Genomic DNA, 12,327 nt, shown 5'->3' with positions numbered 1-12,327 from the left:
AAAAGAATGTCAGGTAAGCTCGGTAAAGTATTAAAATAATTACTAATAATGCATAAATTATAATAAATAATAGCCATAATTAATCTAACTATGTAGCAACTGACATGGGATTTATAATAGTGTTTCAATATTAAGCTGTAAAATGTATAAGTCAAGTAAAAATGTTGTCGATGTGTTAACTTAACTCATGAATTAAGATAGAAAAGGCAATAAAAAGTACTTACAATAATAATGTACCACATTATTTGACATATTATTTTGCTATTTTAGCTACACTGATTTTAACATAACCAATCAGAGAATATTATTTATTTTTCCCATTACTTACGGTTCCGGCGAGTGAGTTATCATTATCTGTTCTGTTAAAACTTGAAACTTAAAGAGTTAGTGTTAACTGTTCAGTTGTTTAAATTTTGAATTTTTGAGTTTGTCATCCCGTTTATCGACATCTGTTGGTATAATACTCCAAACGAAAATATGGACGATTCTACAAGAGCTGCAATATTTGCAGATTTTGACATTAGTACATGCATTTATAAATTATATTTAAATGTTAAATATTATTATTAAAACTTTTTATAATTACCACCATAATATGTTTATTTTTTAGGCCAGAATGAATCTCAAATGGATTTTACTGATGATTTGACTAAATCTAAATTTAGAAAATCTCAATTCAATTTGTCTGTTTCATTAACACCTGGAGAACTCAGTGCTATATTTGATACACCTACAGTTCAACCTAAACTAAACTGTAATATTTAAAATTGCTATACTTAAAAGTTTAAGTGAAAAATAATTATTAGTATGTATTATATATTTTATTAGCTGAAAATGGATTGTACAATCAGTTTTTAGATGTTCTTCAAGCATTTCGCATTAGTTCACCTCTTCAACTTTTAGAAATACTTCAATACTTTATTGACAACTGTATAGACACCATATCTATTTTAAAAGATCAAAATCAAGTAAAAAAAATTACAAGTTTTTACTAATTTAAATTTACTCTGTTACTTTTTTTTCTTGTAGAATGTAGATTGGTTAGAACAAGAGTTGAATACGTGGCGTTTATTGTTAACACTATTTCAAGTACAACATTTAGAGTCTGAAAAAGTTGATAATATAGTTAGTGATCGAGATTTATCAGATGCCTTATTCAAAGAAGATCAGAAATTAAAAGGGGTAATTCTAATTTGTCTCATTGATCATAAAAAAAATGTATATCAAACATTATTAGTTTTACTGTGTTTAAAATTAATTTATTTTCAGATACAAAGAATTGTCGATTGGCTAGAACATTGTGCTGCTGAAAATATGGAGAATGAATTCATGAAAGACGCAAAACATTTTTCTGATGAAGAAGTCGCTTGGCCAAATACTTTAGGTCAACTTTTGGTATATATCTGAATATAATATAACATAATTAGTTTCTTTTTTAACGATGAAGAAAAATCGCCTAAAATTCAAAGATTTATCTATTATAGTTATTATTTGTTTTATATAATTTTAGAAAAAAAGAATTAATATATCAAAGTTCTGGGGCTATGGTTACTAAATTAGATCCAGATGCACCTAACAGACAATCAAAATCTATTCACGATCTGGACCAGGTATGTTTTTACTTATGTGATTATTCATTATTATTTAGCTTTTATATAATGAAATATAAAATTACTTATTAAAAATGTTATAACTGCCTTGTGGTTTTAATACCTGAACAGCAATTATATGTGACGTTTTTTTAAAATTCAACATAGCTGTCAAACGTTTGAATTTTTATATTTTACTGGTGGTTAATATTATGAGGATTGGATGGTATTTACAGTAAGGTTAGGTTAGGACTCTTAATGGTCATTAAAATATTGAAGTTCAATTTTTCTGTAAAGACCTAATTGAAATGAATACAAATTAATAATTTAAATAAGTTAATATTTTGTTCTCAAAGAAACCAGATGATCCATTCTAGTATTTTTAGCCATAATTTTAAATTTTAATATTAAAAATATTAGTAGAACTTGCTCCACATCAACAGAGTTATTATTTTTATATGTGTAACGCTAGACTATTTGCAGTATACGCATGATTTTTGTATATAATGAATAATATATAGTGTATAGTGAAGGGCATATGTTTGAATAAGTTCTATATATATAGTTCACTATATCAAAGGTAGATAACTTTTTATATTTATGATTATTTATTTGTACATATAACAATATATTTATAGTTTGTAAATATTATGTTGTATTTAGATACTTTATTTAAAATTGATTTTCTCCTTTTGTTCATAGAATTAGAATTTTATAGTTCTTTTCTTATTACATATACATAATTTTATAAATTTAACTTTTTATTATTTCAATATTTATCTATACTTATCATAAACAATTTGTATTTGAATTATTCAATAATTAAAATAAAAAAAAAAAAATGTTTAAATCAAAATTTTTGTATAGTCAAACTGATTTTGAATTGTCTATAACTCTGAAATCAACTTATTTCCATTATTTTGGTATTGATTTTTACCTAATGCTTTTATTTAATTTAAAGTACCATATAATATAATTTAGAGTACCATAAATATTTCATAATTTTAAAATATTTTTTATTTTTTAATATTTTAATATAATTAAGTTTCTATTATATGTAATTGAAATTATTATGCAATAGGTTGATGATGATAGACTTTTAACTCAAGTGTTTACTGAGATTCGTTGTGGACGATTAGAAAAGGCTGAACTGTTGTGTTGTCAGTATGGTCAATTTTGGAGATCAGCAATAATGGAAGGATGGCGATTGTATCATGATCCATTTTATAAACCCAAAGAAGAACAAAATCCTTCAGATGAAGTACTTGGGAATCCAAATAGGTATTTATTCCATTTTATATCTATTGAAAAATAGTTATTTCACTTACTATATTTTATTGTTATAAATTATAGAGATGTTTGGAAGGCTTGTGCTTGGAAAATATCATCAGACCATAAAAATTCACCATATTGGAGAGCTACTATTGGCATATTATGCGGAAACATTGATGCCGTCTTGCCCGTTTGTAACCGATGGGAAGATATTTTATGGGCACATCTTCATACTATAGTAAATGTAGCTGTTGAAAGCCACATACAAACGCACAAGTCCAACAATTTTATAAGTTTACCAGAGAAATATTGGGAGTATAAGTAATAATCTTGTTTTCAATTATTTTTTCTGTAAATTTAAAATCATACTAATGTTTTTATTTGATAGAATGACGATAGATGATATTATAGCTGAATTGAAATCTAACCCTAAATTGGCAATACGTCAGGAAGCACATAAACCCAGACGTCAAATTCAGCAATATTTTATGACTAATCAGTTTCGCGAATTAGTAAATACCATGGCAGATTGGGCTGAAAATAGTTCAGAATCAGATCCCCAGTTTTTACGTTTTCTTGCACATTTAGTCCTAGTTATTCGATGGGCTGGAATTCAACATGATGAGTTGGCTGCAAATTTAATAATTCAAAAATATATTGAAGTATAGTTGAATTTTAAAACACCATACAACATATAATATTCTATGAATTAAATCTAATTATATTTTTTGCTAGGTCTTAATTCCAATGAATGATTCATTGTTAGTAGCTTATTATACATCTCAATTGGAACAAAATAGTCAAATTATTATATATTCCAAGTTTTTGGAAAAAAGTGTTTTAACTGAACAACGAACACAAGGATTGTCGGCTGCTGAAAAATTTTCACTTCCAGTTGAAGAGATCACTAAACGTATTGTAGAAACATACAGGTATGTATTGAATATTTTTAATATTAATGAGGTCAAATATTATTTTTTTACATCTTTTTTTGTAGTAGGTGTAGGATATTCAGTACTTATCACTTATCAACAATTGCATTTACTTATGCAATTTTTAAATAAACTCCTCAATTATGTTATTGCAACTACGTCTGATTAACATTGTATTTTATTACTTTAAAATAATTTTGTTCTATATAAATTAAGATAAGATAAGTCTACTTAATAAAACACAGCATAAACCATTTACCAATAAACCACCTATTTCTAAATAAATTAACATTTTTGACCCATATACTTGTCTCTTTAATGAAATACTACTATTGTAGTATAATTGATGTTTTACGAGAAAGTCTTAGCTATTTTTTTTTTTTTATTGTGTGATAAACCCCAATTTTTTGAGGTGAAACTATGTATTATAGGGAATTAGTTTATTTGGAATATTTTATATTATTAATCAGAAATCTATTAATAATTTGCTCATCTTAATATAATCAACTATTTAAATGCAATTAAAAATCATGATTATATGTAATAAATTTAAAATTTATAGAAACCGATTCACCAATATGACTACTGGTCAAGATCTATTTTCGGAAATTACCAGCGATGACTATGAACTAATTTCTGCATTAGATTGGATAATTTATTATCCTCATCAAGTAGAAGAGGCATTTATACAAATTAATGCCGTTGTACGTAATTTTGTTGCTCAAGGAAAAATCCAAGCAGCCCGGCGGGCATTTAATAAGGTATATTACTTTATTCTGGTCAAGTAAAAATATAATATCATTAAGTAAAACTTTAGGTTCAAAAGGATTCAATCAATAGATTATTGAATAACGCTGATATTGATATTGAAAAACTTTTGGAATTTGATATGGTATTAGTTCCTGGAAAAATACAATCACTGGTCTTAGAATATTTAGCTTATAAATGTTATTTGGTAAGTAATTTTTTATAATTTTGAATTCCAAATGGAAATTTTTAAATAAAATGATTGATGCATTTTTAATTCAGGACGCAGAAGAAGGATTTGCTGAATGGTTTCATGAATATCATCAGACTAAACCAATTGAACCAATCAAACTACACGAAAATGCAGATTATGCTAAAAAATTAATTTACGATCACAACATGGAACAATATCAAATTGCATTAAGCAACTGGAAAAAGAATGTATCCAGTTCATCTCAAGTATGTGTAGCTATTTTGTTGTTTAAAATTATGTTAAAGCGTTAATTTAAATTTTCAGATTGTTGTTGAACAACTCTTTAATTTGCTCTTTTTCCCCAATGGCTGGCTTGTTGATCATGAAAATAAGGACAAAAATCGACATGAACATTTTGAACTTTTACGAACTATTTGTATTCCCAAGGTCAGTAAGATTCAGCATTTATAAAGAACTTTTTTTTTTTACATAAACTTAAAATCATTTTAAATTATTTGCAACTAAAATAAATAATAGATATTTAACATTTTTATTCCAGATTTTTATGCTTTTACATACTATATTGCATAGTGCTGAAAAGTATACTGAATGTATCAAGTTAGCTAGCTACATTACAGACAAGACTAATAAGTTCTACCAAGTAATTTGAAATTAGAAAAAATTTTAAAATATAAATAATTTGATACATTATCTATAATTTGTTGTTTCAGTTATTCACTCAAGCTGATCTAAAAAAGTTACTAGCAAAAATTGCTGAATCATCAGTTTGTTTGATGGAGTCAAATGATCAAAAATTAGACCCTTGGGGTTTTTGATTGTCTTGATTTTAAATGATGTATTATGAAAAATAAATGTTTAATGTTGTAAATATTTTTATTTTTTTTATGTCGAAAAGTTTTATTTTTAAGAAGACATGATTTTTGTATTCATTTTTTTCATCTTAAATAATATACATAACAGTCCATTTACATTCACTTCAATTATTACAGTTTTGTTATTTTTAATTTATTAGAATAAATTGACTCACTATACTACTCAAGTGTGGACATTTTTAATATACTTGTATCAGTTTAATGAATTTAATGTTTAAAATTGATTGAGTAGGTATGTAAATGAGATTTAAATACATTAACTTAAATGATAATGCAATGTTTATATTTTTAAAATTTAATTATTAAAATCATAGCATATCAATAAAAGTAACACAATAATATAATTTCCCTTTAATTTATTTTTTGTTCAAAATTACTTCATTTACTGGAATTTAAATTCTTATGAGAATTTTTAAAAATGAAATATTTTATTTCATAAAGATGTCACCTGAAATTGAATTTTTTAAGCAAGTCCTAATTTTTTTAAAATTTATTTTAAAAATTCTTTAATTTTTAAACAACAATTATGAAATATTTATACACTTTATTAAATGTCAACATATAATTATAGATTACAGAAAATGCAAAGGTACAACAACTGTATAATCAATATAATATTTATTTTGATTTTACAATATAGAATATTTTTTTTAGTAATTAAAGTAACCTAAATAAATAAAGAAATTGCATTTGAGGTTTTGGAATTTGTATGATAATCTGTAAAACAAAATAAAATAATTATTAAAAATGTAATTAAGTACATTATAGTAAGTCAAGATCACCAGTTAACACAAGACTAAACTGATAAGATGGGCAACCAGAAATTTTCTTAACTTGGTTTAACTATAAATATAATGAAACTTCTACTTATACACTTAGTTAATGTAGTTGATTAATTTTCAAATAAATATCAGTGAACAAAAGTAGTTATTAAAGTATTTATTAATTTTAATGAAATATAGGGTCTTAGATTACATTAATAATTTACAAGTCCTAATATTTAAAAAAAAAAAAAAAACAGGAATTGAACAAAAAAAATAATATAAAAATAAATTGAATAGTAGGAAACAAAATTTTTTTGTTTTATTGGCAAGAATAAATGAGGTTTTTCACTTTAGATTAAGTAGAATTATTATAAGGTATATGTAAAGCCTCCTAAATTATATATCTTTAAAAATCCATTTTTATCTAAATATACGTTAAAAAATATATTTTTATAACTTTTTTTAAAGTATTATTCACCTCAATATTTTTTTAAAAACGTTGATCAACGTAATATAAAAAAACAAAATTAAATAATTAAATTTAACTAATTCATTTATTCTAATTTTTTTTTTTTTTACTTATCTTAAATAAATATTTGCAAAATTAAAATAATTTAATGAAAATATTTTAAATTTATTCACAAACATCTGGATTATTTAAAATATTTTTATAAAGACATACATCTAATTCTTAATAAGTTATTAATTTAACATTATTTGGATGTAAGGAAAATACTAAAAAGGACCATGGAATTCTCACCTTTAATATTGATGACTAGGCTGATACATCCATCATTCATATTAATACCACACGCTCTCGCTCACATGTCGTAAACTGCTAGAAAATTCTCACATTACATCAAAGTAGTATCGAACATTTTGGTAGAAAACTATTACTAATGTAATTATTTATATATTATAAATTATAACAACACTCAATGGAAAGATGAAAAAAAAAAACCAAAACACACAGTATTTATAATAACACTCATAAAATATAACAGTCATAAATTACAATTTATTTGTTTTAACATGTAATACTATAAATTAATTGTAATGTGATTAATTAAATAATTGTAAAAGTATTTTTTTAATTGGGTTGAATTATGAGAACTAGTTAATTAATTTGACTAGGATAAATGAAAGGAAGAGGGGGAGTTAAGGACACACATTTGGTCAATCATTAACCATCACAATTCACATTAATTTAGTCTAAAATAAGCAGATTGCATTAATTACCCCGGCGTTTCCAGTCTTGTACTTTTCCATATGTACGATGGGTTTGGTAAGGAATTGGTTGTGTTTGATATGCAACTTGGTTAAGTGCAGCAGCCAGCATTCCATTAGTTAGAACACTGCTCATATATTGTTGTTGGTTACTAACTTGTTTATCCTATATAATGTCAGCACCAGTATATAAAAATTGATAAAGATGAAATCAGTTATTCAACTTACCCTATTTTGATCAGACTTAGGATTTGCTTCAGATATATGAAGGGATACTCCTTTAACAATATGATCTTCATCGCATAGACTTTGAGCTACAGATGCATCATTAAAGGTAACAAAGCCAAAGGCTCTAAATGGTTTTGGTATGAATACATCAGTGATTTCACCATACTGAGAGAAATATTTACTTAAATCAGGTTCACTTATATCTTCAGTGAGGCGACCAACAAATATTTTGTGAGGTACTTTAGAATAATATCCTTCCTAGTAAAATATAACATTAAAAGTTATGTTTTTAAATCTTTATACATGACTGGAAATTTTATTTTATCGGTATTTTAATATTAAAATAATATTTTAATCTACACTTTTTTTTCTTTTAGCTTAATTACTTTTAAACACTTATAAACTTTAAACAAACTTGTAATTTAGACAAATTGGTAGCACATATTAATAATAAGTATATATATATGATAATTGGTAATGTATTCAGGCTAATAAATATACTTAACAAAAATTACTTTTGAGGCAGGTATTTTGACTTCAACCCATCGATTATTAACATAATGTCGTTGACCAAGGGCTTTAGCCTGAGAACTATAATCTTCATATCGAATAAATCCAAATCCTTTAGAATTTCCAGATGCATCTCGCTTTATCTGGACATCGAGTAAGTTGTAATATACTTTTAATCAATTAATATAATAGCTATTAAATACCTGAACCATGACTAGTTTTCCGAATTGTACAAAATACTCTCGCATTTGAGTTTCTGATAGTTGATAAGGTAAACCAAGAACAATCAGATCCGTACAACTCATACTATGGTAACCTTTTGATGGTTTGCAATCAGTCTCTTCAAGTTTTCTCTTATCGCCTTTTGAGGAAAAATAATCATATTAAATTAAATGCCCACCAACGTACAGGACAACTTAAATTGGGATATAATTTTATTATTAAGTAGTTAGTAGTTACACACCCTTGGGATGGACACAATAGAATTTATGACCAGCCCAACTGCCTTCAGGAGCGTGAAATTTACCGTCGTACAGTCTAAGTGCTCTATATGGTGAATATGAATCGAGACGGAACTTGAGACCTGTGACTCCAGGAAAGTATGCGCTCAGTGTAGCTGTTGAAAGAGTACCATCACTTTCCAACGGTATCTCCATAAAATCTTCCCCTTCGCATTCACATACTGGAATATACTTTTCTATGTTTTCCATTGTTATATTTACAATATTTTACTAGATTAAAAGCGTCAAATTTAAGCCACCAGGATTACTGATTATTAATAAAATAATTAATACAACAATCGCTGTTATTATGATTTATGGAAACGATAATAGCAATAATAATATAATATTATTAAAATAATAACAGTGAGTAATAATGTAGCATAAATAAAAATAAATGTAAATATTACAAACTATATTATAGTAACAAATAACAATACAATTTACCTACATTAGTGATTATCAAGATTTTATCGAACACAGTGTTTCAGTTGTGTGTTTAAGTTGTCGGCACTGTATCGTATTAACCTCAAACAGTTGTTACGGTTCGATTCTGTTAGAGCAAAGCAAAATAACAAGTCACTTAAAAAATATTATATTCTTTAACAGATACAGATTACAACTTACAAATTACAATATTTGCTAATCATTGTTCTATAATTTTTTGATTTTTCCAATTTTTAGTACCTATTACTACAGACAATTAACTTCTTTTGCTGGATTTAAAATATATAAAAAGAAACTAATTCTAACACTATGGTAAGTTCAATTATTCATTATTTTTATTATTACATATTATTAATTTCTGATTTTTATTACCAAAGTTAGTGCTAAGATGTTACAACGTTATTGAATGTAATAAAAAAATCGTTATTATTCAATATATAGGTACTTTTGTTTCGTTGTTTACATTTCAATAGAAGATTATTTTTATTTAGAAATTGGGAATATGCCATTTGAGTATTCAAATCATATTCAATAATAATAAAAGTTATAATCTTCATGGAAATTAATTCCAATATTAAATACTTAATATTTATTATATTATGATATGGTAATGATTTAAATTGTTTATTATTCTAATGTTTTTCATCGTCATCAAAATAATTCACAGAATCTATATAATTTTAATTATTACAATTTTCATACTTATTTAGTATAGGTATTTTGAAAATTTAACTAATACTTTGTTTTAAATAAGTTTTTAAATTAAATATTATATTTTTTTAATGGTAAATTATCTTAAAGTACATATATTTATGTTTTTAAATCAATATATTGCATGTTTGAGGTATATTCAAATTAGTTTGTCTTGGTTTTAAATTTTTATTCCCCTTGATTTATTTTTAATTTATTTCAATTCTTGTTTCAGTTTCGTAATCAGTATGATAGCGATGTTACAGTATGGAGCCCCCAGGGCCGCTTGCATCAAGTGGAATATGCTATGGAGGCTGTAAAATTAGGTTCAGCAGTAGTTGCATTAAAGAACAAAACTCATGCAGCTATTGTTGCTCTCAAACGTGCACCAAATGAACTATCAGCTTATCAAAAAAAAATTATTCCTGTAGATGATCATATTGGATTCTCATTCTCTGGTTTATTGGCTGATGCCCGCATTCTAAGGTAAAACTCATAAGTAATATTTTATGCCGTGTCTACACATATTTATGATTGATAAGATAAAGAACATTTGACCATACATGAATAAGCAATGCTTTTATTCGAACCTATTTAATGGTTTACTCTTCAATTTCCTATTTCTGTTTTACTTGTTCAACTTTTTTTTTAATTTAAATTATTTATTATTAATATAAATAATATATATTGAAAGTTAGTCAAACATTTGATTCTTATTTTGATTTTCAAAATTATTTGTAAAAGTATAAAAATATATATATTTTCATGATTTTTTGTTATTGTCATATTTTAAATGTAGTTGACTAAAATACCTACAAAAATATTAAATACATAGTTTAATACTTCGAAGCAAAACTGTCCATTCAAGTAGGCAAGAGTGTCTAATAATGGCTTTTGAGTCTAGACTGTATTTATCACTTCTAAATGAAACTTATAAACAATTTAAGTATACTAGATAAATATCGATTAACTACAATAATATTCCTGGCCGTTGTTAAAAAACAATATTATAAACTATTAATTCCCTAGTTTTTTAAAAAAAAAATACCTTTTTCAATAAGCTCCAAGTTTTTGATACTGAACAGCTATTCTTCATCTTATCGACCATGGCCGTGCATATAGACAGATAATATTTAAAATGTTTTAATTTTAAAATTTATTATAATAACTTCTGAAACTGAATAAATTGATATTCATCTTAATTTGTTTGTAGCAAGTATATGAGATCAGAATGTTCTTCACATAAGTTTGCACATGGTGATGATCTTCCAGTAAACAGATTAATGACCAAAGTTGGTAACAGAATGCAATTGTGCACACAACGATACGATAAACGCCCATATGGAGTTGGTTTACTTGTGGCTGGTTATGATGTGAGTACTTAATACATATCAAATTCAATTTTATGGCTTAGTGTATCAGGGTCATGTCAAAATTCATTATTATTGTTATTATTGGGTGTTTAATTTTTAAAGTTTTAATATTTCATTCCATAATATGAGTCTTTATAACTATAATCTAAATTGTCATGTATATAAATAGTGGCTAAAATTATATAATTATAATTGTTCTTTTTGCATCAAGTCACTGTGTGATCCAAAAAGTTTATAGTTTAATAATTGATTTATGTTGTATTAGGATAATGGTCCGCATATTTACCAAACATGTCCTTCTGCAAACTACACAAATTGTAAAGCTATGGCTATAGGCTCACGATCACAAAGTGCTCGTACATACCTTGAAAGAAATTTAGAAGCATTTAAGGAAGCAAGTTTGGAGGAATTACTGAAACATGGTATGAGAGCTTTGAGAGATACTCTGCCCAATGATGTTAATCTAACTTCAAAGGTATATATTATGTATACATATATTTTTTTTATTTTATCCTTAATTAACAGGATTGTTTTTAATTTGTATCAATAATTTTATAGAACGTTTCAATTGCTGTCGTGGGCAAAGGTCATCTATTTGAGATTTATGATGAGGAAAAAACTCAAGAAAAATTATCATTAATTGAAGGTGAGGAAAGAAGAGCTCCAGTTCCAACAACCGATTCATCAGGTGGTGGATCTCAGCCACCACAAGACGGTCCGGGTGCTCCTCCGAGTGATTCTTTACCAGCAGTTGCAATGGAAACAGAATAATTTTAATGAAACTTAAGTTAAGAATATACATTTTTTTTTTTTACTAATATGTCTCAATTAATTAAAAAAAACATTGGTTACGAGATTTTTACTTTTATTTATTTTAAAAACACAATTATAAATTACTTAACAGTAATATGCTTTGGTATACATTTGTTTATAATTATTTACAGATTTTTTCACATATTTGA

At 25.6% G+C, this 12,327-nt stretch overlaps 3 protein-coding genes across 6 annotated transcripts; 2 read left to right on the top strand and 1 right to left on the bottom strand.

The window, feature by feature from the left end:
• Nucleotides 1-346: 346 nt before the first annotated feature.
• On the top strand, nucleotides 347-5,734 carry LOC112594130 (nuclear pore complex protein Nup107). The gene is made up of 16 exons (XM_025338775.1): nucleotides 347-523; nucleotides 611-754; nucleotides 829-968; nucleotides 1,030-1,182; nucleotides 1,270-1,395; nucleotides 1,512-1,610; nucleotides 2,671-2,870; nucleotides 2,943-3,182; nucleotides 3,250-3,523; nucleotides 3,597-3,793; nucleotides 4,356-4,554; nucleotides 4,611-4,748; nucleotides 4,823-4,999; nucleotides 5,058-5,180; nucleotides 5,293-5,394; nucleotides 5,465-5,734. The coding sequence occupies exons 1-16, from the start codon at nucleotides 478-480 to the stop codon at nucleotides 5,567-5,569; spliced, it is 2,463 nt and encodes an 820-aa protein (XP_025194560.1). The 5' UTR covers nucleotides 347-477; the 3' UTR covers nucleotides 5,570-5,734.
• A 416-nt stretch (nucleotides 5,735-6,150) lies between these two features.
• On the bottom strand, nucleotides 6,151-9,199 carry LOC112594144 (TAR DNA-binding protein 43-like). Of its 4 annotated transcripts, XR_003114640.1 has the most exons (7): nucleotides 8,819-9,199; nucleotides 8,559-8,716; nucleotides 8,352-8,498; nucleotides 7,846-8,103; nucleotides 7,630-7,783; nucleotides 7,151-7,225; nucleotides 6,151-6,343 (listed from the first exon to the last, which is right to left on the bottom strand). XR_003114640.1 is itself a non-coding variant. In XM_025338795.1 (6 exons), exons 1-6 carry the CDS (start codon nucleotides 9,063-9,065, stop codon nucleotides 6,294-6,296), a joined length of 1,014 nt encoding a protein of 337 aa, XP_025194580.1. In that variant the 5' UTR covers nucleotides 9,066-9,199; the 3' UTR covers nucleotides 6,151-6,293. The 4 variants fall into 4 exon arrangements, 3 of the variants coding, with proteins under 3 accessions (XP_025194580.1, XP_025194581.1, XP_025194582.1); XM_025338795.1 differs by lacking the exon at nucleotides 7,151-7,225; XM_025338796.1 differs by lacking the exon at nucleotides 7,151-7,225 and having other exon boundaries at nucleotides 8,361-8,498.
• Nucleotides 9,200-9,456: 257 nt separating this feature from the next.
• LOC112594166 (proteasome subunit alpha type-1) lies at nucleotides 9,457-12,205 on the top strand. Its single transcript, XM_025338822.1, has 5 exons — nucleotides 9,457-9,614; nucleotides 10,228-10,478; nucleotides 11,206-11,365; nucleotides 11,631-11,840; nucleotides 11,924-12,205. The coding sequence occupies exons 1-5, from the start codon at nucleotides 9,612-9,614 to the stop codon at nucleotides 12,134-12,136; spliced, it is 837 nt and encodes a 278-aa protein (XP_025194607.1). The 5' UTR covers nucleotides 9,457-9,611; the 3' UTR covers nucleotides 12,137-12,205.
• The last annotated feature ends 122 nt before the right edge of the window (nucleotides 12,206-12,327 follow it).

Source organism: Melanaphis sacchari, unplaced genomic scaffold (genome assembly GCF_002803265.2).
Source record: "Melanaphis sacchari strain LSU unplaced genomic scaffold, SCAv2.0 Contig221_pilon_pilon, whole genome shotgun sequence".
Taxonomy (NCBI): domain Eukaryota; kingdom Metazoa; phylum Arthropoda; class Insecta; order Hemiptera; family Aphididae; genus Melanaphis; species Melanaphis sacchari.
The sequence above is the reverse complement of the archived record's forward strand: the minus strand, read 5'-3'. Positions and strand labels throughout refer to the sequence as shown.

Excerpts from the sequence above, each read along its gene's own strand:
- LOC112594130 (XM_025338775.1), top strand. The coding sequence starts at position 478 with ATGGACGATTCTACAAGAGCTGCAATATTTGCAGATTTTGACATTA. Across the intron at positions 2,871-2,942 it reads GTACTTGGGAATCCAAATAG|AGATGTTTGGAAGGCTTGTG; the intron begins GTATTTATTCCA and ends TATAAATTATAG. Across the intron at positions 5,181-5,292 it reads GAACTATTTGTATTCCCAAG|ATTTTTATGCTTTTACATAC; the intron begins GTCAGTAAGATT and ends TTTTTATTCCAG.
- LOC112594144 (XM_025338795.1), bottom strand. The coding sequence starts at position 9,065 with ATGGAAAACATAGAAAAGTATATTCCAGTATGTGAATGCGAAGGGGAA. Across the intron at positions 8,104-8,351 it reads CTGCCTCAAAAGTAATTTTT|GAAGGATATTATTCTAAAGT; the intron begins GTTAAGTATATT and ends ATATTTTACTAG. Across the intron at positions 6,344-7,629 it reads ACAAGACTGGAAACGCCGGG|ATTATCATACAAATTCCAAA; the intron begins GTAATTAATGCA and ends TTTGTTTTACAG.
- LOC112594166 (XM_025338822.1), top strand. Across the intron at positions 10,479-11,205 it reads GCTGATGCCCGCATTCTAAG|CAAGTATATGAGATCAGAAT; the intron begins GTAAAACTCATA and ends ATTTGTTTGTAG. Across the intron at positions 11,366-11,630 it reads TACTTGTGGCTGGTTATGAT|GATAATGGTCCGCATATTTA; the intron begins GTGAGTACTTAA and ends ATGTTGTATTAG.